The sequence below is a fragment of the Hyla sarda genome, chromosome 4, assembly GCF_029499605.1.
Source record: "Hyla sarda isolate aHylSar1 chromosome 4, aHylSar1.hap1, whole genome shotgun sequence".
NCBI lineage: Eukaryota > Metazoa > Chordata > Amphibia > Anura > Hylidae > Hyla > Hyla sarda.
The window spans coordinates 214,927,061-214,952,353 of NC_079192.1; the positions used below are offsets into that span (position 1 = coordinate 214,927,061).

At 41.6% G+C, this 25,293-nt stretch overlaps 1 protein-coding gene across 11 annotated transcripts in view; it reads left to right on the top strand.

The window, feature by feature from the left end:
* Positions 1–25,293, top strand: part of GSAP (gamma-secretase activating protein) — a 176,192-nt gene that overhangs the window by 61,503 nt on the left and 89,396 nt on the right. For 8 of the 11 annotated variants that reach the window (XR_008892615.1, XM_056573472.1, XM_056573473.1 and 5 more), the window contains 4 exons: positions 10,815–10,897; positions 16,193–16,249; positions 19,926–19,995; positions 20,242–20,295. Coding sequence is in view for 10 of the 11 variants with exons in the window: in XM_056573472.1 (XP_056429447.1) it covers positions 10,815–10,897; positions 16,193–16,249; positions 19,926–19,995; positions 20,242–20,295 (264 nt within the window). In the remaining variant the exon portion in view is untranslated. The remainder of the gene's footprint in view (positions 1–10,814; positions 10,898–16,192; positions 16,250–19,925; positions 19,996–20,241; positions 20,296–25,293) is intronic. The other 3 variants (XM_056573476.1, XM_056573474.1, XM_056573477.1) reach the window with 2 other exon arrangements.

Genomic DNA, 25,293 nt, shown 5'->3' on the forward strand with positions numbered 1-25,293 from the left:
TATTTTTTTTCATTTACACATCCAACTTTAACAAAAAGACATAACACACCTGTGAGGTGTTAAGGCTCACTGTACCCCTTGTTACGTTCCTTGAGGGGTGTAGTTTCCAAAATAGTATGCCATGTGTTTTTTTTATTTTTTTTTCTGTACTGGCACCATAGGGGCCTCCAAAATGTGACATGCCCACCAAAAACCATTTCACCAAAATTTTCTTTCCAAAAGCCAAATGTGACTCCTTCTCTTCTGAGCATTGTAGTTTGTTCGCAGAGCATTTTACGTCCTAACATGAGGTATTTCCATACTCCAGAAGAGATGGGGTTACAAATTTTGTGGGGCAGATTCTCCCATTTCCTTTTGTAAAAATGGTAAATTTGGGGGGAAAAAACTGCATTTTAGTGAAATTTTATTTTATTTTTTTTAATTTACACATCCGAATTTAACGAAAAGTCGTCAAACACCTGTGGGGTTTTAAGGCTCACTGGACCCCTTTTTACGTGCCTTGAAGGGTGTAGTTTCCAAAATGGTATGTTATGTGTGGGTTTTCCGCTGTTCTGGCACCATAGGGGCTTCCTAAATGTGACATGCCCCCCAAAAACTATTTAATCAAAATTCACTCTCCAAAATCCCCTTGTCGCTCTTTCCCTTCTGAGACCTCTACTGCGCCCGCCAAACACTTGACATACACATATGAGGTATTTCCTTACTCGAGAGAAATTGGGTTACAAATTTTGGGGGACTTTTTCTCCTATTATCCCTTGCAAAAATTCAAAAACTGGGTCTACAAGAACATCCAAGTGTAAAAAATGAAGATTTTAAATTTTCTCTTTCACTTTGCTGCTATTCCTGTGAAAAACCTAAAGGGTTAACACACTTACTGAATGTCATTTTGAATACTTTGAGGGGAGCAGTTTTTATAATGGGGTAATTTGTGGGTTATTTCTAATATATAAAGGCTCCTCAAATCCACTTCAAAACTGAACTGGTCCCTGAAAAAATTCAATTTTTGAGAATTTTGTGAAAAATTGGAAAATTACTGCTGAACTTTGGAGCCCTCTGATGTCTTCCAAAAGTAAAAACATGTCAACTTTATGATGCGAATATAAAGTAGACATATTGTATATGTGAATCAATATATAATTTATTTGGAATGTCTATTTTCCTTACAAGCAGAGAGCTTCAAAGTAAAAAAAAATGCTAAGTTTTCAATTTTTTTCATCAAATTTTTGAATTTTTCACCAAGAAATGATGCAAGTATCAACAAAAATTAACCACTAACATAAAGTAGAATGTCACGAAAAAACAATCTCTGAATCAGAATGAAGGGTAAAAGCATCCCAGAGTTATTAATGCTTAACCCCTTAACGACGCAGGACATAAATGTACATCCTGGTGCGTTAAGTACCACATCACCAGGACGTACATTTACGTCCTGAGCATAACCGCGGGCATCGGAGCGATGCCGGCATCATGCGCGGCAGGCTCCGGCTGTGGATGGCAGCCAGGGACCCGCCGGTAATGGTGGACACCCGCGATCCCGCCGATGTCTGCCATTAACACCTCAGATGCTGTAATCAATACAGATCACGGCATCTGCAGCATCGCGGTCACTTAACAGGATGATCGGATTGCCCGCAGCGCTGCCGCAGCGATCCGATCATCCTGCACGGCAGACAGAGGTCCCCTCACCTGGCTCTGCTGCCTTCCAGCAAACCAGAGCAGAAGATGACCGATAATGCTGATCAGTGCTGTGTCCTATACATAGCACTGAACAGGATTAGCAATCGAATGGTTGCTATAAATAGTCCCCTATGGGGACTATAAGAGTGTTTAAAAAATAAATAAATAAATAAAAAAGGGAAATAATAAAGTGAAAAAAACCCTCCCCCAATAAAAACGTAAATTGTCCCATTTTCCTTATTTTACCCCCAAAAAGTAAAAAAAAAAAAAATTATTTATATACATATTTGGTATCCCTGCGTGCATAAATATCCGAACTATTAAAATAAAATGTAAATGATCCCGTACGGTGAACGTAAAAAGAAGAAAAAAGTCCAAAATAGCTGCTTTTTTTATAACATTTTATTCCCCAAAAAAAAAAAAAAAAAAAATGTAATAAGTTTTGTATAAGCAAATATGGTATTAATAAAAAGTACAGATCACGGCACAAAAAATGAGCCCTCATACCACCGCTTATACGGAAAAATGAAAAAGTTATAGGTCTTCAAAATAGGGGGATTTTAAACATACTAATTTGGTTAAAAAGTTAGCGATTTCTTTTTTTTTTTTCTTTTTTTTAGCGCAACAGTAATAGAAAAGTGTATACTCATGGGTATCATTTTAATCGTATTGACCCAGAGAATAAAAAACACATGTAATTTTTACCATAAATTGTACGGCGTGAAAACAAAACCTTCCAAAATTAGCAAAATTGCGGTTTTATTTTTAATTTCCCCACACAAATAGTATTTTTTTGGGTGCGCCATACATTTTATGGTAAAGTGAGCGATGGCATTACAACGGACAACTGGTCGCACAAAAAACAAGCCCTCATACTTGTCTGTGGATGAAAATATAAGAGTTATGATTTTTTGAAGGGGAGGAGGAAAAAATGAAAACATAAAAATAAAATTCTTAGTCCTTAACCCCTTAAGTGTTTTTTGCACATATGACCACTATCTCTTTAAACATTAATAACTCTGGAATGATTTTAGTTATCATTATGATTCCGAGATAGTTTTTTCGTGAAATATTCTATTTTAACATAGTAGTCAATATTTGTGGTAACTTGCATCCTTTCTTGGTGAAAAATCCCAAAATTTGATGAAAAATGTGAAAATTTAGCATTTTTCTAACTTTGAAGCTTTCTGCTTGTAGGGAAAATGTATATTACAAATAAATTTTTTTTTTTTGATTCACATATACAATATGTCTACTTTGTTTGCATCATAAAATTTTGTTTTTACTTTTGGAAGACATCAGAGGGCTTCAAAGTTCAGCAGCAATTTTCCAATTTTTCACAAAATGTTCAAACTCTATATTTTTCAGGGACCAGTTCAGTTTTGCAGTGGATTTGAAGGGTCTTCATGTTAGAAATACCCCATAAATGACCCCATTATAAAAACTACACCCCCAAAGTATTCAAAATGACAGTCAGTGTTTTAACCCTTTAGGAATAGCAGTAAAATGAAGGAGAAAATTCAAAATCTTCATTTTTACACTTGCATGTTCTTGTAGACCCAATTTTTTAATTTTTGCAAGTGGTAAAAGGAGAAAAAAATTTTCTTGCATTTGTAGCCCAATTTCTCTCGAGTAAGCACATACCTCATATGTCTATGTAAAGTGTTCGGCGGGCACAGTAGAGGGCTCAGAAGCGAAGGAGCGACAAGGGGATTTTGGAGAGAACATTTTTCTGAAATGGTTTTTGGGGGGCATGTCACCTTTAGGAAGCCCCTAGGGTGTCAAAACAGCAAAACCTAAAATCAGGGCTGTGGTAGATAAATGTTCCGACTCCGGAGTTTTCTCTACTTCCGACTCTGACTCCTCTGTATTAATATGTGAATGTATTTTATACATTCTTTGTAGGAAAGAAAGGCAACATACATGTCATTACCACAGGACTACTAGCTGGGAAGCCAAAAGTCTACTGTATTGAACAGTTTGTGTGCTGATCTGCTGCTGAAGATAGGGCAGTGGGAGGATCCAGGAAGGGGCATTTATTATAAAACATGATTTCCCTAGTAGAATCCCATAGTCAAGTTTAAAGGGGTACTCCGCCCCTAGACATATTATCCCCTATCCAAAGGATAGGGGATAAGATGTCAGATTGCCGGGCTCCTGCTGCTGGGAACCCCCGGGATCGCCACTGCAGCACCGCGCTTTCATTACTACACAGAGAGAGTTCGCTCTGTGTGTAATGACGGGCTATACAGGGGATGGAGCAGCGTGACATCATGGCTCCGCCCCTCGTGACATCACGGCCCACCCCCTTAATGCAAGTCTATGGCAAGGGGCGTGACGACCCCCACGCCCCTTCCCATAGACTTGTATTGAGGGGGCGGGCCGTGACATCATGAGGGGCAGAGCCGTGATGAAACGATGCTCCGGTCCCTGTATTGCCCGTCATTACTCGCTCGCTATGTGCAGTAATGAGCGCGCTGTGCCGCAACGGCGATCCCGGGGGTCCTCCGCAGCGGGACCCTGGCGATCTGACATCTTATCCCCTTTCCAAAGGATAGGGGTAAGATGTCAGATCGCCGGGGACCCCCGGGATTGCTGATGCGGCACCGCGCTATCTTTACTGCACAGAGCAAATTCGCTCTGTGCGTAATGATGGGCGATACAGGGGCCGGAGCATCACTACATCACGGCTCCGCCCCTCGTGATGTCTAGGGGCGGAGTACCCCTTTAAGCTAACAATCGAGTTTACAAGTTTTTATAGCCTTAGCTGAATGGCAGCAGTTTTTCCAATGGTTTACAGCTTCAGTCTTGAACTATTGACCCTCCATTCCCTTCACTTATGCAAGTGTCTCTAGTCCTGCAAAAAACATATTTCCTTAATCTCTTATCAATGAGAGGCTAGGTTACCCATGGGTTCCCTGTAACAGCAGGACACAACACTATGGAAAGTATAAGTATTGCCGCTCCCAATTGTACGTTGTGTGCCAAATAGTAAAGCACATGAAAAGCCTTCTTCTTCACAGTCACTTAGCGTGTTTGTTTTGCGGTTACATGAGGCACAGCATGCATTGATCTTTATTCTTATAGTAGAGAATTCATTAATTATAATCTAAATTTAGTAGGAGTCGGAGTCAGTGCATTGTTTGCTGACTCCAGGTACCCAAAATTTCGTCTGACTCCAACTCCACAGCCCTGCCTAAAATGCTTGTTTTCCCAAAAATTATACATTTTTTAAAAAGGGTAAAAGCAGAAAATAGCCCCCAAAATTTGTAACACAATTTCTCCCGAGTACGGCGATACCCCATATGTGACCCTAAACTGTTGCCTTGAAATAAGACAGGGCTCCAAAGGGAGAGCGCCATGCGCATTTGAGGCCTAAATTAGGGACTTGCATAGGGGTGGACATAGGGGTATTCTACGCCAGTGATTCCCAAACAGGGTACCTCCAGCTGTTGTAAAACTCCCAGCATGCCTGGACAGTCAGTGGCTGTCTGGCAATACTGGGAGTAGTTGTTTTGGAAACAGTGGCGTACCAGACGTTTTTCATTTTTATTGGGGAGGGGGGCTGTGTAGGGGTATGTGTATATGTAGTGTTTACTTTTTATTTTATTTTGTGGTTAGTGTAGTGTTTTTAGGGTACAGTCGCACGGGCGGGGGTTCACAGTGGTTTCTCGCTGGCAGTTTGAGCTGCGGCAGAAAATTTGCTGCAGCTCAAACTTGCAGCCGGATACTTACTGTAAACCTCTGCCCATGTGAGTGTACCCTGTACGTTCACATTGGGGAGGGGGGGGAACATCCAGCTGTTGCAAAACTAGAACTCCCAGCATGCGCTGACAGACTGTACATGCTGAGAGTTTTAGTTTTGCAATCTGTAGGCACACTGTTTATGCATCACTGAGTTTGTGACCTAACTCAGTGTTTCACAACCAGTGTGCCTCCAGCTGTTGCAAAATTACAACTCCCAGCATGTACAGTGCATGCTGGGAGTTGTAGTTTGCAACAGCTGGAGGCACATCAGTCGTGAAACACTGAGTTAGGTAAAAAAAAAAAAGTTTCACAACCAGTGTGCCTTCAGCTGTTTCAAAACTACAACTCTCAACAGTCACCAACAGCCAACGGGCATGCTGGGAGTTGTAGTTATGCAACCAACAGATGCACCACTACAACTCCCAGCATTCACTTTAGCTGTTTGTGCAAGCTGGGAGTTGTAGTTACACAACAGCTGAAGGTACACTTTTCCATAGAAAAAATGTGCCTCCAGCTGTTGCAAAACCATAAGTCCCAGCATGCCCATAAGGGAATGCTGGGAGTTGTGGTGGTCTGCCTCCTGCTGTTGCATAACTACAGCTCCCAGCATGCCCTTTTTGCATGCTGGGAGCTGTTGCTAAGCAACAGCAGGAGGCTGTCACTCACCACCAACTGCTGCTCCACACCGCCGCACACAGGTCAGTCCCTCATCATCGCCGCCGCTCCTGGGGCCCCGATCCCAACAGGGACGCCAGGGATCGGGGTCCCCAGCTGCCGGGGTCAACTTCCCGCACCCGCTCACGTCCTCCGGAAGAGGGGCGGAGCGGGTTGCGGGAGTGACACCCGCAGCAGGTGCCCTGATTGGTCGGCCGGTAAACCAGCCGACGAATCAGGGCGATCATGAGGTGGCGGCCATCGCCGACATGGGGGGACATAATGACCCCCCTGGGCGATATGTCACTATGCCTGCTGAACGATTTCAGCAGGCATCCGGCTCCGGTCCCCAACCGGCTAGCGGTGGGGACCGGATTTCCCACGGATAAGCCCTCGGTCCTTAAAGGAGTAGTCCAGTGGTGGTTTAGTGGTGAGCAACTTATCCCCTATCCTATGGATAGGGGATAAGTTGCAGATCGCGGAGGGTCCGACCGCTGGGGCCCCCTGCGATCTCCTGTACGGAGCCCCGACAGCCCGCGGGAAGGGGGCGTGTCGACCTCCGCACGAGGTGGCGGCCGACACGCCCCCTCAATACAACTCTATGGCAGAGCCGAAGCGCTGCCTTCGGCAATCTCCGGCTCTGCCATAGAGATGTATTGAGGGGGCGTGTCGGCCGCCGCCTCGTGCGGGGGTCGACACCCGCTATCTCGGCAGAGAGCCGGGGCCCCGTACAGAGAGATCGCAGGGGGCCCCAGCGGTCGGACCCCCCGCGATCTCAAACTTATCCCCTATCCTTAGGATAGGGGATAAGTTTTTCACCACTGGACTACCCCTTTAAGGACTCGGAATGCAGGGCGTATCCATACGCCCTGTGTCCTGAAGAGGTTAAGGTCCAAATGGGCTAAGTCCTTAAGGGGTTAAAGTGACAGTGGTCAGATGTGCAAAAAATGGCCGGGTCCTACACTGAAAATTGGCTGGGTTCTTAAGGGGTTAAAGGGGTATTTCCATCTCATGTAATCCATGTTTTGTTTTTTCCATTTACTTTGGGTCATAGTCCTGCAAACATAGAAGATAAATAGAGGAGTTACTTCTGCAAACGGGAAATTCCACTTGGTGGTGTGAAAGGACTTTCTGTTTCTGTTCTAATTACAGAACCAAGTGATTCATTCTTATTAATGTCCTGTTTAATGTTTGTGACTGTGGAGAGAATCTTGTTCCATAAAGATAGTCATGGCCGTAAATGTTAGCACCCCTGAAATTTTTCAAGAAAATGAAGTATTTCTCACAGAAAAGGATTGCAGTAACACATGTTTTTCTCTACACATGTTTATTCCCTTTGTGTGTATTGGAGCTAAACCAAAAAGGGAGGAAACAAAGCAAAAAGGACATGATGTTACACCAAATGTTTAAAACTTAAAAAATGTGCTGGATAAAATTATTGGCACCCTTAACTTAATACTTGGTTGCACACCCTTTGGACAAAATAACTGAAATCGGTCGCTTTCTATAATCATCAATAAGCTACTAACTAGGGATCGACCGATTATCGGTATGGCCGATATTATCGGCCGATAATCACGATTTTGGGCATTATCGGTATCGGCAATTATCTTGCCGATAATGCCCCGCCCCCCGCACCGCCCCCACCGCACCGCGACCGCCACCCCCTCGACCCGCCGCACCCCCGACCCATCGCACCGAGTCGCACCCCCCACCGTGATGCTAGGCGGTATACCGGTATGGATTTTTTTCCCATACCGCTATACCGGTCGGGCCCCTCCCCCACCCTCCGAGTCAATAAAAAAAATTAAACGTAACCGTAATGGGGGTGGTCCAGGCCATCCTTCCTTCATGTAGTGTCCGGGGGCGTTCCGGGTGGAGGGTGGTCCGGTCCGGGCTGTCCTTCTCCGGCGGTCATCTTCTCCACTCCGGGCAGGCTCCGGCCTAGTACGCTGCATAGACGCCGCTACGCCGTGACGTCAGGTGCGTCGCTGCGCACGGGCGTCACTGCGCAGCAGCGTCTATGCAGCGTACTAGGCCGGAGCCTGCCCGGAGTGGAGAAGATGACCGCCGGAGACAGCCCGGACCGGACCACCCTCCACCCGGAACGCCCCCGGACACTACATGAACGATGGATGGCCCGGAGCACCCTGGCAGGTAGGGGAGAGAAGCGGGTGGCGGCGGCGGCCTAAGGCCCCGCAAAAGCCACTGCAGATCATTGATTTTAAAGCGCCCGCTTTAAATCAATGATCTGCAGCGGTGTCGCAGGGGGTTAAATAGCCGATAACTTATACCGGAATATCGGTATAAGTTATCGGCTATCGGCCCTAACCTGCACCGATTATCGGTATCGGCCCTAAAAAAACGATATCGGTCGATCCCTACTACTAACACCTCTCAGCCGGAATGTTGGACCACTCTTCCTTTACAAACTGCTCCAGGTCTCTCTTAATGGAAGGCGCCTTTTCCCAACAGCAATTTGAAGATCTCTCCACTGGTGTTCAATGGGATTTAGATCTGGACTCATTGTTGGCCACTTCAGAACTCTCCAGCACTTTGTTGCCATCCATTTCTGGGTGTTTATTGATGTATGTTTGGGGTCATTGTCCTGCTGGAAGACCAAGATCTCGGATGCAAACCCAGCTTTCTGACACTGGGCTGTACAGTTTGACCCAAAATCCATTGGTAATCCTCAGATTTCATGATGCCTTGCACACATTCAAGGCACCCAGTGCCAGAGGCGGCAAAACAACCCCAAAACATCATTGAACCTCCACCATATTTCACTTTAGGTACGGTGGGGGAGATTTATCAAAGCCTGTCCAAAGGAAAAGTTGCTGAGTTGCTCATAGCAACCAATCAGATCGCTTCTTTAATTTTTCAGATGCCTTTTCAAAAATGAAAGAAGCGATCTGATTGGTTACTATGGGCAACTGCGTAACTTTTCCTCTAGACATGTTTTGATAAATCTCCCCTGTGTTCTTTTCTTTGTAGGCCTCATTCCGTTTTCCGTAAACAGTAGAATGATGTGCTTTACCAAAAAGCTCTATCTTAGTCTCATCTGTCCACAAGATGTTTTCACAGAAGGATTTTGGCTTACTCAAGTTCATTTTGGCAAAATGTAGTCTTGCTTTTTTATGTATCTGTGTCAGCAGTGGGTCCTCCTGGGTCTGCTGCAATAGTGTATCATTTCATTTAAATGTTGACTGATAGTTCGCACTGACACTGATGCTCCCTAAGCCTGCAGGACAACTTGAATATCTTTGGAACTTGTTTGAGGCTGCTTATCCACCATCCGGACCATCCTGCGTTGACACCTTTCATAAATTTTTCTCTTCCATCCACGCCCATGGAGATTAGCTACAGTGCCATGGGTTGCAAACTCGTAGATAATGTTGTGCACTGTGGACAAAGGCAATTCTAGATCTCTGAAGATGGACTTGTAACTTTGAGATTGTTGATATTTTTCCACAATTTTGGTTCTCAAGTCCTCAGACAGTTCTCTTTTCTTTCTGTTGTCCATGCTTAGTCTTTGCATTGTGTGTCTGTGTGTGTGAGCCACACTAAGTGAACTTCTCTCCTTTTTATCTGCTTTCAGGTGTGATTTATAAATTGCCCACACCTGTTGCTTGGCCCAGTTGAGTTTAAAAGAACATCACATGCTTGAAACAATCTTATTTTTCCACCATTTTGAAAGGGTGTCAATAATTTTGTCCAGCCCATTTTTGGAGTTTGGTGTGACATTCAGGCCAATTTGCTCTTTTTTTTTTTTTTTTTTCCCTCCCTTTTTTGGTTTAGTTCCAATACACACAAAGGGAATAAACATGTGTGGAGCAAAATATGTGTTACTGCAATCCTTTTCTGTGAGAAATACTTTCAGGGGTGCCAACATTTACGGCCATGATTGTATATTAGGGATAAGAATTGAGAATAAGACAAATGTTCACTGTATTGAAAAATTAAGGATATAAAATCTTTTTTTGTGTATTAGGAGTGATTTTAGTTCTGTTTTTGTTGCGCAAGTAGGTGTACAATAATACTCTTCTCTTTGATGAAAGAAGTAAAGTATTTTCTTCAGACAGCTCCGTTATGTTGTGTGAATTATTATTATTATTATTATTTTTTTTATAATCCACAGATTAGCATAAAAGATAATGTTGCAAAATGAGGCTTGCACACAAATTTGCATTTTTTTTTTTTTTGGAAACCAGAAAGCTGCAGCACAAGCCTTTCCACCACAGGGTTTATTTCAGATATTTCTGTTACTGTCCCATTAATCTGCAGAAATAATTCATATTCATATTTATAAAACGTATTTTTTTGTTGCAGAAATTTGTTATAAATCTATCCAAAAAGTTTTCTGCAGTTCTTTTAACAGGAGAACTGATATGAAGAATAGGGTGCTTTAGACCAGTGGTCTCCAACCTGCGGACCTCCAGATGTTGCAAAACTACAACTCCCAGCATGTCATCTCCCGGACATGCTGGGAGTTGTAGTTTTGCAACATCTGGAGGTCCGCAGGTTGGAGACCACTGCTTTAGACTAATAAGCATTTTATCTGACCACTTCCGTTTTAGCTGAAAATCTGTAGTCTGTGCAGCTAGCATAAGGATACTTCATCATTTCTCATTGTCTTCAGGTAAAAAAGGATTGTGTAATGGAATCAGAATTTTTGAAAGCATTTGGTATATGAGAATAACCACTTTTACTTATACTAACACAAATGATGTTTTCAGCTTGTGATACCGTAGAGAAAAGCTCAAGAACACTCCGAATCGTTAACGTAGAGAGAGATGGGAACATCTTGTATACTTGGAAGGTATTTTTCACTCCTTTTTTTTTTTTCTACTTTTTTCTTTTAAAGGAAATATGTCACAAATGTCAACTGTCCGTGCAGGGGATCTCTGGTAATCTCCGTTAACTTCAGCTCCGGCCTGGCTTGGGGCACGAGCGGAGCTTAGTGACGTCACCGCTGCTGTTCTCCAGCAGAGAGCAGCAGCGGCCTGGGGCATGGGTGGAGCTTATTGACGTCACCTCTGCTGGGTCCCACTGCTAGAGAACAGTAGCGATGATGTCACTAAGCTCCGCCCATGCCCCAAGCCTGAAGTTAATGGAGATTACCAGAGATCCCCCTGCAGGGAATGGGACAAGTTAAGTACCGTTGTCATCAGTGTCACCTGCATACCTGTCGATATACTGACACTGGTGAAAGTTGTTTTAACTCCTTAAGGACTTAGGGCATACCTGTACGCCTTGAGTCCGCTCCAGTTCTATAACTGATCGCGGTGCTGCATGCTATTAACCCTTTAGATGCGGCGTTCAAAGTTGATCACCTCGCCTAAAGTGAAACTAAAATGCTGCCTGTTAGCTCAGGGGGCTGTTCAGGACCGATGCGATGAAATAGCATCGTCCCGAATAGCTATAGGACAGCAGGAGGGTCCCCTACCTTCCTCCTTGTGTCCGATCGCCGAATGACTGCTCAGTGCCTGAGATCCAGGCATGAGCACTCAAGCGGCTGAATCATCGATCAATGTTATCCTATGAGAAACCACTGATGGCTAGAAGATTGCAAAAAAAAAAAAAAAAAAAAAAAAAAAAAAAAAAAAGGGGGGGGGGGGGGGGAAGTGAATAAAGATCATTTAAGCCCTTCCCTAATAAAAGTTTGAATCACCCCCCCCCCCCCCAAAATAAAGTGTAAATAAAAAAAAATGTGGTATCGCCGCGTGCGTAAATATCTGAAATATATAAATATATAATTAATTAATCTGCACGGTCAATGGCGTACGCGCAAAAAAAATTCCAAAATAGCATATTTTTGGTCACTTTTTATACCATGGAAAAAATGAATAAAAAGTGATCAAAAATGCCGATCAACGCAAAAGTGGTACTGCTAAAAACTTCAGATCACGGCGCAAAAAATGAGCCCTCAAACTTCCTCGTACGTGGAAAAATAAAAAAAAGTTATAGGGGTCAGAAGATGACAATTATAAACGTATACATTTTCCTGCATGTCGTTATGATTTTCCGGAAGTACGACAAAATCAAACCTATATAAGTAGGGTATCATTTTAATCGTATGGACCTACAGAATAAAGGTAAGGTGTCATTTTTACCGAAAAATTTACTGCTTAGAAATGGAAGCCCCCAAAACTTACAAACTGACGTTTTTCTTCAATTTTGTCGCACAATTATTTATTTTTTCGTTTCGCCGTAGAATTTTGAGTAAAATGATTGACGTCATTACAAAGTAGAATTGGTGGCGCAAAAAAATAAGCCATCATTTGGATTTTTAGGTGCAAAATTGAAAGGGTTATGATTTTTAAAAGGTAAGGAGGAAGAAACGAAAGTGGGAAAAACGCTCAGTCCTTAAGGGGTTCATGTCTATACCACAATATATAATTAGTGTGTATACTGAAACAGAATAAAGAGGTTACCTATGAGTAGAAAAAAAAATGCTAAAAACAGTACCACACCAATTCGTTGAATTTTTTTGTGGTGTTAAAACCGCGTTCCATTTGCTTCATTGAAACTTAGCTGCAATACCACACACAGTCTGGGGACAAGTGTGGCGCTGTTTTTGGAACAAATAGTTTTGTCTTATCGTGGATAACCCCTTCAAACAGGCATGGTTACAACAAACTGTTGTAGGTAAAGTACATATGTACCTGTATAGCAGATATATACTTGCAGTCCAAAATGAAGGCAGCTTGTTTTATAAAACACGAGGAGCTGAATACATTTATATAGTTTTTTTTGGGACATTTCCATTTATCTTGTCCTTTAATTTATTGATTCTCTTCTTATTCTAGGCTTAGTAGTCAAGAAGGCTGATAAGTGACTTGTAGCTGTTTTTTTATGTACACATAAGAAGGCTGCTGACTGCATACAGTCCACTGGACTCTTAAAGGGGTATTCCAGGCCAAAACTTTTTTTTATATATCAACTGGCTCCGGAAAGTTAAACAGATTTGTAAATTACTTCTATTAAAAAATCTTAATCCTTCCAATAGTTATTAGCTTCTGAAGTTGAGTTGCTGTTTTCTGTCTAACTGCTCAATGATGATGTCACGTCCCGGGAGCTGTGCAGTTCCTATGGGGATATTCTCCCATCATGCACAGCTCCTGGGACGTGACATCACCATTGAGCAGTTAGACAGAAAACTTCAGAAGCTAATAACTATTGGAAGGATTAAGATTTTTTAATAGAAGTAATTTACAAATCTGTTTAACTTTACAGAGCCAGTTGATATATAAAAAAAAGTTTTGGCCTGGAATACCCCTTTAAGCCCAGAATGAGAAGAGATTAGAAGTAGTAAATGACAAGTTATATTGGAACACAAATGAATATGTCTGCCTTCCTTTCTCATACATCATCCTGATTACATGGTGCTTCTCCAAACCAAAACATGAAAAATCTATATGGAAACTCCAACTAAATATTACACCTATGAAGAAAGGAGTTCAGATATACCACTTTTTACATTAACCCCTTAAGGACACATGACGTACTGGAACGTCATGTGTCCGCTCCCAATCTATAACGCGGGACCACGGCCGGGACCCGTGGCTTTTAGCGCGCGGCATTGATCGCTGTTTAGACACGATGTTCAAAGTTGAACGCCGCGTCTAAAGTGAAAGTGAAACCATGCCGGTTAGCTCAGTGGGCTGTTCGGGATAGATGCGGTGAAATCGCGGCATCCCGAACAGCTTACAGGACAGTTGGAGGGTTCCTACCTGCCTCCTCGCTGTCCGATCGCCGAATGACTGCTCAGTGCCTGAGATCCAGGCATGAGCAGTCAAGCGGCAGAATCATCGATCACTGGTTTCTTATGAGAAACCAGTGATCAATGTGAAAGATTAGTGTGTGCAGTGTTATAGGTCCCTATGGGACCTATAACACTGCAAAAAAAAAAAGTGAAAAAAAAAGTGAATAAATATCATTTAACCCCTTCCCTATTAAAAGTTTGAATCGCCCCCCTTTTCCCATTAAAAAAAAACCCAGTGTAAATAAACATATATGGTATCGCCGCGTACGGAAATGTCCGAATTATAAAAATATATCGTTATTTAAACCGCACGGTCAATGGCGTGCGCGCAAAAAATTCCAAAGTCCAAAATAGTGTATTTTTGGTCACTTTTTTATATCATGAAAAAATGAATAAAAAGCGATCAATAAGTCCTATCAATGCAAAAAGGGTACCGTTAAAAACTTCAGATCACGGCGCAAAAAATTGGCCCTCATACCGCCCCATACACGGAAAAATAAAAAAAGTTATAGGGGTCAGAAGATGACAATTTTAAATGTATTAATTTTCCTGCATGAAGTTATGATTTTTTCCAGAAGTACGACAAAATCAAATCTATATAAGTAGGGTATCATTTTAATCGTATGGACCTACAGAATAAATATCCGGTGTCATTTTTAACGAAAAATGTACTAAGTAGAAACGGAAGCCCCCAAAATTTACAAAACAGCGTTATTTTTTTTTTTCAATTTCACCGTAGATTTTTGGGCAAATTGACTGACGTCATTACAAAGTAGAATTGGTGGCGCAAAAAATAAGCCATCATATGGATTTTTAGGTGCAAAATTGAAAGGCTTATGATTTTTTAAAGGCAAGGAACAAAAAACGGAAAACCCCCCGGTCCTTAAGGGGTTAAAATGTTACATTTTATTAGGACTGATTAAAATAGTTTAATTCTTGTATACAGTATAAAAGAGTGCTTCAGAGAAAAACGCCAGTTGTGAGGGGACACATCACCACATAAATCAGATCAATTGCACATATCCCTATAGAACTGCATGTTCTGTGACATGCTGTTTTTAATGTGACCGTTTTTTTTCCACAATGGACACTTATCAGCTAGCGGTCCTGAACCCCACGTTCCACTCATTGCAAGACTGAAGTAAAGAAGCGTTTGAATGCAGTTGTGAAATGAGGAAGATCCCATTCTGGTGATCAACATGTGGGGCCCCTAGTGTTTAGACATTTATTACCAATCTTGTGGATAAATGTCCATTGTGGAAAATCACCTTTATCTGGAGTTGAGGGTCACTGTCTTATGTGATATTAGTGTTTCTGTCGCCAACAATTTTTTTAAATAAAATGTAGATAACATGATACAGTAACCCCCCGACCTACGATGGCCCCGACATATGATAAAATCGACATACGATGGCCTCTCAGAGGCCATCGCATGTCGATGTCAGCATCGACATACGATGCTTTTATATGTCGGGGCCATCGCATTAACTGCATCGCAAAATGCTTAAGCTGCTGTCGGATAGCAGTTTAAGCATCCCTGGCAGGTTCACTTACCTATTCCCGCTGCTCCGGGTCCACTTCGCGATCCTCCGGTGTCTTGCGCATCTTCTCCAGGGTCCGGGGCCTTGCTTTCCGGCGTCGTTATTACATCACTACACACGCCGCGCCGGTGCAGCAGCGTAATAACGTCACCAGAAAGCGAGGCCTGGACCCTGCAGAAGATGCGCAAGACACCGGAGCAGCGGGACAGCATTGGGAGCCCCTGGAACAGCAGCGGGAGGGGTGAGGACCTGGTGCGGAGCGACGGGGACAGGTGAGTATAACTTCCTATACTTTACATTGCACGGATCCCTCAACATACGATGGATTCGACAAACGATGGGTCGTTTGGAATGAATTACCATCGTATGTTGAGGGACCACTGTATGTATATTTGTAATATACATGGATTAAAAAAATGTGTATATTTTTGGGTGAAAAAATGCTGTCCCTGCAGCTATTGCCTGTGTGTCTGAGGAGTCCAAATACAGGAAGTGAGGGCAGGAGAAGCAGGGCTCTGTGCAGGCTCCTGGCTTGTCAGTCATTCTGCTGTGTGAGCCAGGGGCATGTCATAGAGCCTTATTGTACAGATCCCCGCTTGTCCTCAGTGTACAGAGCCCCGCTTGTCCTCCTCCGTGCACAGACAGTAGCTGTAGGGCCAAAAATATACACATTTTTTAACCAATGTATATTACAAATATAGATATGATGGTATTATTTATATAAAAATATTTTGTTGACGATTGGTACCCTTTGAAGTAAATGTACTACATAACAAGTAAAGTAAAAGTAATGTTTATTTTTTTTCAGGGAGTAGAGGGGTTCACAGGTGTTGGTTTATATGGTCCTCTTGCTAAACAAAATGAGGTAAGACTTCAGTGGCAAAAGTCTGCTTTTAATCTATGGTAGCAAAGCTATGTTCATTTAAAGTACTCATTTATAAGTAAACTTGTCTGGATGCTTAGCCTCCCCCGATCACTAGATGGTTTGTTAGAATAAGTGTGCAAATAAGCATAGCTTGCTGCTCTTTTGGGAGGGTTAGCCAGAGCCGCTCATAGGAGCATGTCACATAACAGTCTGTTTCTTGTCAATGACTTCATCTAGTGCCTTTCTCTTCTTGCATTTGAAGGGACTTTGTTACCAACACTTATCCAGCACCCCAGTAATAATATCTTCACATGGAAACCATGATCTAGCTAATCTATCTGTATAGTGCTAAACAGTGCCTAGCTCAACTTCTCTACAAGTTCAACTGTAGATCTATTCATTCATTCTGTATGTAACATCCAAACATTACCAAACTCTGAATTATGCTATCTTCTGAAGTCCTATATTGATGGAGCAATGGCCAAGCTTAGGGTACAATGGATGTTTTTCTCATGGTCTGTGGGGGTCCTACCCTATTCTGTAAAAAAAGGAAATTTAAAACAAGGAATAACAAAATTAAAAACAAAGGAAGGTATGTAGAAGAGAATAAAGGGCTAGCCGGCTGCCTTAATGAATACTTCTGTTCAGTTTTTACAGAAGAAAAAGAAGCAAAAGTTAGACTAATGAATTGTTTGATGCATGTGTCTTTACAGAGGAAAAGGTTCTAGGTTTGCTGTCTAAAGTGAAGACAAATAAGTCACAGGGGCCTGATGGGATACACCCAAAATGATTAAGAGCTTAGTGGTGAGCTAGCAAAACCAGTAACAGATTTATTTAACCTATCGCTGGTAACATGAGTTGTCCCGGAAGATTGGAAATTAGCAAATGTTGTGCCCATTCAAAAGAAGGGTAGTAGGGAGAAAACAAGCAACTATAGGCCATTAAGTCTGACATCAATAGTGGGGAAATGAATGGAAACCCTACTAAAGGATAAGATTGTAGAACATCTAAAATACCATGGATTGCAAGATGAAAAACAACATGGGTTTACTTCAGGGAGATCATGTCAAACAAATCTTATTGATTTTTTTTTGACTGGGTGACTAAAATAATAGATGGGGGAGGGTCAGTAGACATCGCATATCTAGATTTTAGTAAGGCTTTTGACACTGTCCCACATAGAAGACTTATCAATAAAGTACAGTCATTGAGCTTGGACTCCCATATTGTTGAGTTGATTAGGCAGTGGCTGAGTGACAGACATCAGAGGGTTGTAGTCAATGGAGAATATTCAGAGCAAGGTCTTGCTACCAGTGGGGTACCTCAGGGATCTGTACTGGGACCAATTTTGTTTAATATCTTTAGTGATATTGCAAATGGTCTCGAAGGTAAGGTATGTCTTTTTGCTGATGACACAAAGATATGTAACAGGGTTGATGTTCCTTGAGGGATACGCCAAATGGATAAAGGATTTAGGCAAACTAGAAGAATGGTCAGAACTCTGGCAACTGAAATTTAATGTGGATAAGTGCAAGATAATGCATCTGGGGCGTAAAAACCCTCGGGCAGAATATAGAGTATTTGACACAGTCCTGACCTCAGTATCTGAGGAGAGGGATTTAGGAGTAATTATTTCAGAAGACTTAAAGGTAGGAAGACAATGTAATAGAGCAGCAGGAAACGCTAGCAGAATGCTTGGATGTATAGGGAGAGGTATAAGCAGTAGAAAGTGCTCATGCTGCTGTACAGAACACTCGTGAGACCTCACTTGGAATATTGTGCGCAGTACTGGAGGCCGTATCTCCAAAAGGATGTAGATACTCTTGTAGCTCTTGTCTGAACTCTCTCTAAACTAGTACATGGACTGCAGGATAAAACTTACCAGGAAAGATTAAAGAACCTTAACATGTATAGCTTGGAAGAAAGAAGACAGAGGGGATATGATAGAGACTTTTAAATACATAATGGGAATCAACACGGTAAAGGAGGAGAACATATTTAACCCCTTAAGGACCAAGGACGTACCGGTACGTCCTTAGTCCTGCTCTTCCGATATAACGCGGGGTTACACAGTAACCCCGCGTCATATCATGGCGGGCCCGGCGTCATAGTGAAGCCGGGACCCGCCTCTAATAGCGCGCAGCGCCGCGCGATATTAACCCTTTAGCCGCGCGCTCAAAGCTGAGCCGCGCGGCTAAAAGTGAAAGTTCCCGGCTAGCTCAGTCGGGCTGTTCGGGATAGCCGCGGCTAATCGCGGCATCCCGAACAGCTGACAGGACAGCGGGAGGGCCCCTTCCTGCCTCCTCGCTGTCCGATCGCCGAATGACTGCTCAGTGCCTGAGATCCAGGCATGAGCAGTCATCCGGCAGAATCGTTGATCACTGGTTTCTTATGAGAAACCAGTGATCAACATAGAAGATCAGTGTGTGCAGTGTTATAGGTCCCTATGGGACCTATAACACTTAAAAAAAAAAGTGAAAAAAAAAAGTGAATAAAGATCATTTAACTCCTCCCCTATTAAAAGTTTGAATCACCCCCCTTTTCCGATAAAAAAAAAAACAGTGTAAATAAAAATAAAAATAAACATATGTGGTATCACCGCGTGCGGAAATGTCCAAATTATAAAAATATATCATTAATTAAACCGCTCGGTCAATGGCGTGCGCGCAAAAAAAATTCCAAAGTCCAAAATAGTGCATTTTTGGTCACTTTTTATATCATTTAAAAATGAATAAAAAGTGATCAATAAGTCCTGTCAATGCAAAAATGGTACCGTTAAAAACTTCAGATCACGGCGCAAAAAATGAGCCCTCATACCGCCCCATACACGGAAAAATAAAAAAGTTATAGGGGTCAGAAGATGACAATTTTAAACGTATTAATTTTCCTGCATGTAGTTATGATTTTTTTCCAGAAGTCCGACAAAATCAAACCTATATAAGTAGGGTATCATTTTAATCGTATGGACCTACAGAATACATATCAGGTGTCATTTTTACCGAAAAATGTACTACGTAGAGACGGAAGCCCCCAAAAGTTACAAAACAGCGTTTTTTTTTCAATTTTGTCGCACAATGATTTTTTTTCCCGCTTCACCATAGATTTTTGGGCAAAATGACTGACGTCATTACAAAGTAGAATTGGTGGCGCAAAAAATAAGCCATCATATGGATTTTTAGGTGTAAATTTGAAAGAGTTATGATTTTTTAAAGGCAAGGAGCAAAAAACGAAAATGCAAAAACGGAAAAACCTCCGGTCCTTAAGGGGTTAAAAGAAAAACTACCACAAGAGGAAATAGTTTTAAATTAGAGGGGCAAAGGTTTAAAAGTAATATCAGGAAGTATTACTTTACTGAGAGAGTAGTAGATGCATGGAATAGCCTTCCTGCAGAAGTGGTCGCTGCAAATACAGTGAAGGAGTTTAAGCATGCATGGGATAAGCATAAGGCTATCCTTCATATAAGATAGGGCCAGGGACTATTGATAGGATTCAGATTATTGGGCACACTAGATGGGCCAAATGGTTCTTATCTGCCGACACATTCTATGTTTCTCACCTGAATCCCACAGGCAGTTTTAAACCATTGTGTCAATCTGCTAGTCTAAATATTTTTACTACTAATTGGGGAAAAAAACAACTTTCAAATGAATTATTCAATTGTTTGTTTTTGTTACAGATGTTATATTCTTTTGATAGTGAAGTTAATATTATAAGTGCTTCTGTCAACAGTGGAAAAACTTTACTTGGTAAGTTCATGTAGTTGTGTGTTTATTTATTTATATATATATATTTTTTTTAATTTGAATCTTGAGGTTGTTTGCGAGCCATGAGATGCCTACGTTGTAACAATATGACAAATGAAAGTTCGGGGTTTCATTGATACAGCAACTCTAGTATGACGATTAGGTCCAGATAAAAGAGAATCACTCACTTTTTTTATTTTTTATTTTTTCATTTTTTTGTTTTTACTCTGTTCTCCAATTTTGTTTTAGGCTTAAGTTACTGCCATCCCACATATGAATCACAAAGCCGACTTCCATCACCAGGTAAGTTGAAGGGGAAAATAAGTGAAAAATGAGCAAATGCAATCTGTTTCTATAAGGCTGACTTCACATATAGCCACTGTGCTGTTTAGCCAGTTACTATGTGGAAAAACTGCTTGCATCATACCGTAAATCTGATTTGCATTTTGATTTTTGGTAGTGCAAATTTTATTGTGAAGCACTTCTAACATTTTTTACAAGTGCATAACCAATAACCACATTACAATATTGAAGCAATACTCTTTAGAATGTTAACAGTTTCATTATAAAGTGTTTAGGCATACAAATTGTATTCACGTGACAGATTCCCATTGGTCACACTGTGCTCTATCCCAACTGCTTCCTGATCTCTGTGCAGTCTTCATACAATGAATAACCAGTTCACATGATTTATTACTGCACGAGAAAACAGAACTATTAGGGAATCTTTCTCTCCATACATTTATAAGTCCTAATTCCACACAAATATTTTTGTAGTAACCACCGGGTTGCACAGTTTACCGCTATCAAACATCCGATCCCTACTCTTCTCCATTACTTAATTCAAATCTACAGTTACTAAGGCTTCCTTTACATATCACATACATTACATATCAGTTGTCCGGCAGTGTGAACCAGAGGGAAACTAATAGCAGAACTGATCCCATTAATTTGAATGGGACAGTTCACAATCATCCAGCGTCTGTTTGGATGCTGGATGATTGGACTTGCCGGACCAACACTTCACAGGGGAATGCATCAATGGGTCACAAAAAATGGACGCCGGATGATACACAACTGATGCATTTCTGGCATCAATTGTGGCGAGTTTCACCCAGTTTTTCCAGAGCTGGATATATCTGGAATAAGGCAGGGCAGACATCCTCCCTACGAATAAACCCACTTAACTGCCTGAAAATCATGGGTTAAAAAAAAAGCCAAATTATAAGCCACATTCCCTAACCTTTTGTATTAAAAGATATATTGTCCCTCTAAATCTATTAATTTCCCAATTAACTTCTTTGTTGATTAATACGCTCACCACTCTAGAATAGAATAAGTAAACAGAGGGGGTACTGATGTGCCCACCACTGCTTCTGAACATCCCCAAAGTATCTTGTGTGAGATAGGATTCTAGAATACAAATAAAACCTGGCAGATAGTCCTTAATTAATCCAAAAATTATGTGATGATTAATATTTTTTCACCCATGCCACTAACGTTCCATGCTGAGCTGACTAATTTTTAAAGAGGGGAGGAACCCCTCAAGTGACCTCCATCTTGCCACAGTGGGTCTCTACTCTTTGGACCCTCTCTCCAGAACAATCTTTTTATTTATTTTAAGTAAAGAATACTTAATTCTTTTAGACCAGTGTTTCGCAACCTTTTTTCGCTCTGGGAACCCCTCGGAAAAATTTGGTTCCGCGGGGTACCCCCTACCAAATTTGACTAGCTAAAAAAAAAAGGGGGGGGGGGGGGGGGGAGACAGCCGCAATGCACAACATCAATTTATCTGTCAGCTATGTAGATTAGAGTCCTGCTTTTATATGGCAACTCAAAAGTGACGTCTTCTAAAATCTGTGTCATTCCCTTCTCTTCTCCGGGTCATCATAATGATTTCTTCCAGCCACAATTCTTCAGTGTTAAACTTGCAAAACAAAACTATTAGGCTCTGCACTTTTCCTGCATCAGCCTCCAGATTACCCTTTTACAAGTGAAGAGGAGTACAGGAGCATATAGGTGTAAAGGGGTAACAGAGGGGTGTAGAATAGTGTACATGGGTGACAGGTGTGTAGAGGGATGTACATGGGTGACAGATGGATGTAGAAGAGTTTACATGGGTGACAGAGGGGTGTACATGGGTAACAGGTATAGAGGAATGTACATGGGTGACGGGGGCGGGGGGGGTGTAGGGGGTGAAAGAGGGGTTGACAGGAGGAGGGACAAAGTGGTAAAAGAGGGGTGGACAGGGGTGAATAGTGGGGGTTAGAAATTGGTGATGTCTAGACTGGGGGTGGTCTGAGGGGGTGGTGAACATGGGTGACTGATGGACATGGATGACAGGAAAGTGGACAAGGGTGAAAGCGGGTAACAGAGGGGTGACAAAGGGGGTGGATAGGGGTGACAGAGGGAAGAGCGTGCAGTACCTTAATTAAGCTGAGTTTTTCAATGTCCTTCAGCAGGGGGCTGGTAGGATGGTCCTGGGGCTGAGAGGATGGTTCGGCACACCATCACCATTGCATATATCCCCTTCCCGGCCTGTGATGCACTCACGGCGCTGCCGTGATTCAGGATGCATTCAGGATTCCAGGGAACCCTGGTTGGGAATCACTGCTTTAGACTGCAGTCTCTTTTTATTGTAACAAAAGAAGCCCTGGCATTTTGGGTGCATAGTCAGAAAAACAACATATTTTTTTTCTCGATTCCCTAAGAAATACATCCCTGTCTTTAGCCAAAAGCACTTTAGCCAGTATTGGTAGTCTTTAGATGCTGTAAAGGTGTTTCACAGGGTGGAGTGTAAGTTTGGGTTTTAGAGAGGGAAATATTGTAATGGTTAGAATAATGTAGAACGCTTGTGCTTCAGGCTTGATTTCATGGGGAGGATTCTAAATAATTTTTATTGAGAAGTAAAAGGCAGGTATGTCCTCTCTCTTCTCCCCTGCTCTTTACACTGGTAGTGGAATCTTTGGCAGCCTGGATCTGGAAGGATCCAAGGATATTGGGGGAGATTTATCAAAGTATTTAGCAGATATTTTTTGCTTAAAATTGTTTGCAAAAAAGTCGCAAGTGCGACTACTCTTTTTTTTTTTTTTTTTTTTTTTTCTGCGACTTTTTGATTGTGCAGTGTCCTAAGCAAAAAAATTAAAATCTTGCTTACCACTTGCAGTGGTCAGAGATTTATCAAGTGCGAAAGTTGCAAAAAAGTCGCATCACATGAAAAAACCTACTAAATTTACTCCAGCTCAGACATGGAGCAGAAAAAGCCACTACCAAAGCAAAAAAAGAAAAATTGCTTACATGAAAGAAATTTATCAACCGGCTGAAAGCAGTTGATAAATAAGTCGCACATAAGCAAAAAATTGTAAGAAAAAAATAACTAAAAAAGGAATACATAAGCAAACATTGATAAATGTCCCCCATTGGGTTTTGGAGCTTGGGGGAGAGAGGCCAAGATCTCTTTATATGCTGACGAGATGTTGCTGTTTTTTGAAAATCCTGAGGAGAAAATATTATTATAATTATTATAATATATAATTGTTGATAAAATACAACTGTATGGGAGTTACTCAAGTGTGTTAAGACAAGGGGAGTGGTTTGAGAACTTGGGGGGAGGGGGGGGATTTCAGAATCTAACACCTTCAATACGAAATTGGTTATAGCGGAATGCGAGTGGAAAGTTGCAGTGTGGAATGGATAATATTTATGAAGAGCTGAAAGGATCTTTCTCGCCATATCATTTATACTTTCTAGGTTTTGTTTACCGGTACGCCAGTAGTGTTGGGAGAGGCGATGTTCAGACTCTTTTATTGCAATACTGAATTCATTCATTTAGGGCAGAAAGAGATTCAGAATAAGGCCTTCTGTAGGTTAAAATGACAGGGTGGGCTCTCCTTCCTGTATATACACTTATGTTCCTGGGCTCCACAGATTCTTAAGAAGAATATAGATAAAATCGGAGAGACTCTTGTCAGACTAGTCACCACAAAGACCTGAGACGCCCAACTATACCTATATACCCACGGTGTCAGGAAACTATAGAAATAAATCTATGGATTTGGGGCTCAAGATCATGGATAATATATATATATATATATATATATATATATATATATATATATATATATATATATATATATTTATATATATATAATCTCTTATTTTTTTTTTTCAATAAAATAATATTGGTATGTACCATACAAGTAAAAAAGGAGAGGGATACAGTTTAAAATACAATAGATTTGCTTCTCAAGTTAAAGCCAGATATTTATTATACTAAAATGATATAGTAAAATTCCCTTGGGTATGTCACAGGGCACTTGTGACCACCCTCCGGCTACTTACAGTAAAATAATTAGTAATAAAAAATATATAGCAATACTGCTGCTAGTGAACAAAAGTGCATAGTGATATTCACAGATGATTAGAAAGGCATTATGCACCTTGTTTATCTTTATAAGGCAGTATGGGATTTGTAGTCGCCATAGTAGTTAATCACTCATATGCATATTGTAATCCCATGGTAGTGCTGATGCCATTGTAGATACTAAAGTATTGCACATAGATCCTTAATAGAATGAAATGGCTACTCTCCCCTCTGCATATACAGCAAGATAATGAAAGTCAAATGGTGTGCTGCAGATAGCAAGTCACGGGTCCTAGAGTTGTCTGCGCAACTCACGCTGGATTGTACTGTAGTAAGCCGACAGCCCGCCGCTCTGGACGGAGATTCGTGCGGAAATCGTTCTGCCAGTGGCTGTCCTGATGGAAACTTCTTGTGAAGTGGACTTATGTGTTGTAGCGGGGATGAGTAGTTGCGATGTCCTAGTATATCCACTTAGGAAGTTGTTTGACAGGGCTCTGACAATCAATATAGCCAATATCAAAGAGACAGTATATGGTTATACATAAATTCAGGTATAGGCTGGATGCGTTTCAAGACCTCTGTAAGTCTTTTCTTCAGCAGCTCATTCAGTACCTCATTCAGTAATGGTTTTAGGAGTAATTTTAAAAAGTGTATATATGGGCTTAAAGGGGTATTCCAGGATTTTTTTTATTTGACTATGCTACAGGGGCTGTAAAGTTAGTGTAGTTCATAATATAGTGTCTGTACCTGTGTGTGACGGTTTTCTCACAATTCTTCTGTGATTTTTCACCCCACTTTTTATGTTTAACAGCATACAAAATGACTGTTGTGTCGGATTTTTCCCAGCTTGCAATGCGGCCGAGACCTGACTCACTAGTCAGCTGATGACAGGGAGCCTGTCTGCTTCAATGGGTGGAGGGATCGCTTGGTGGGAGAGA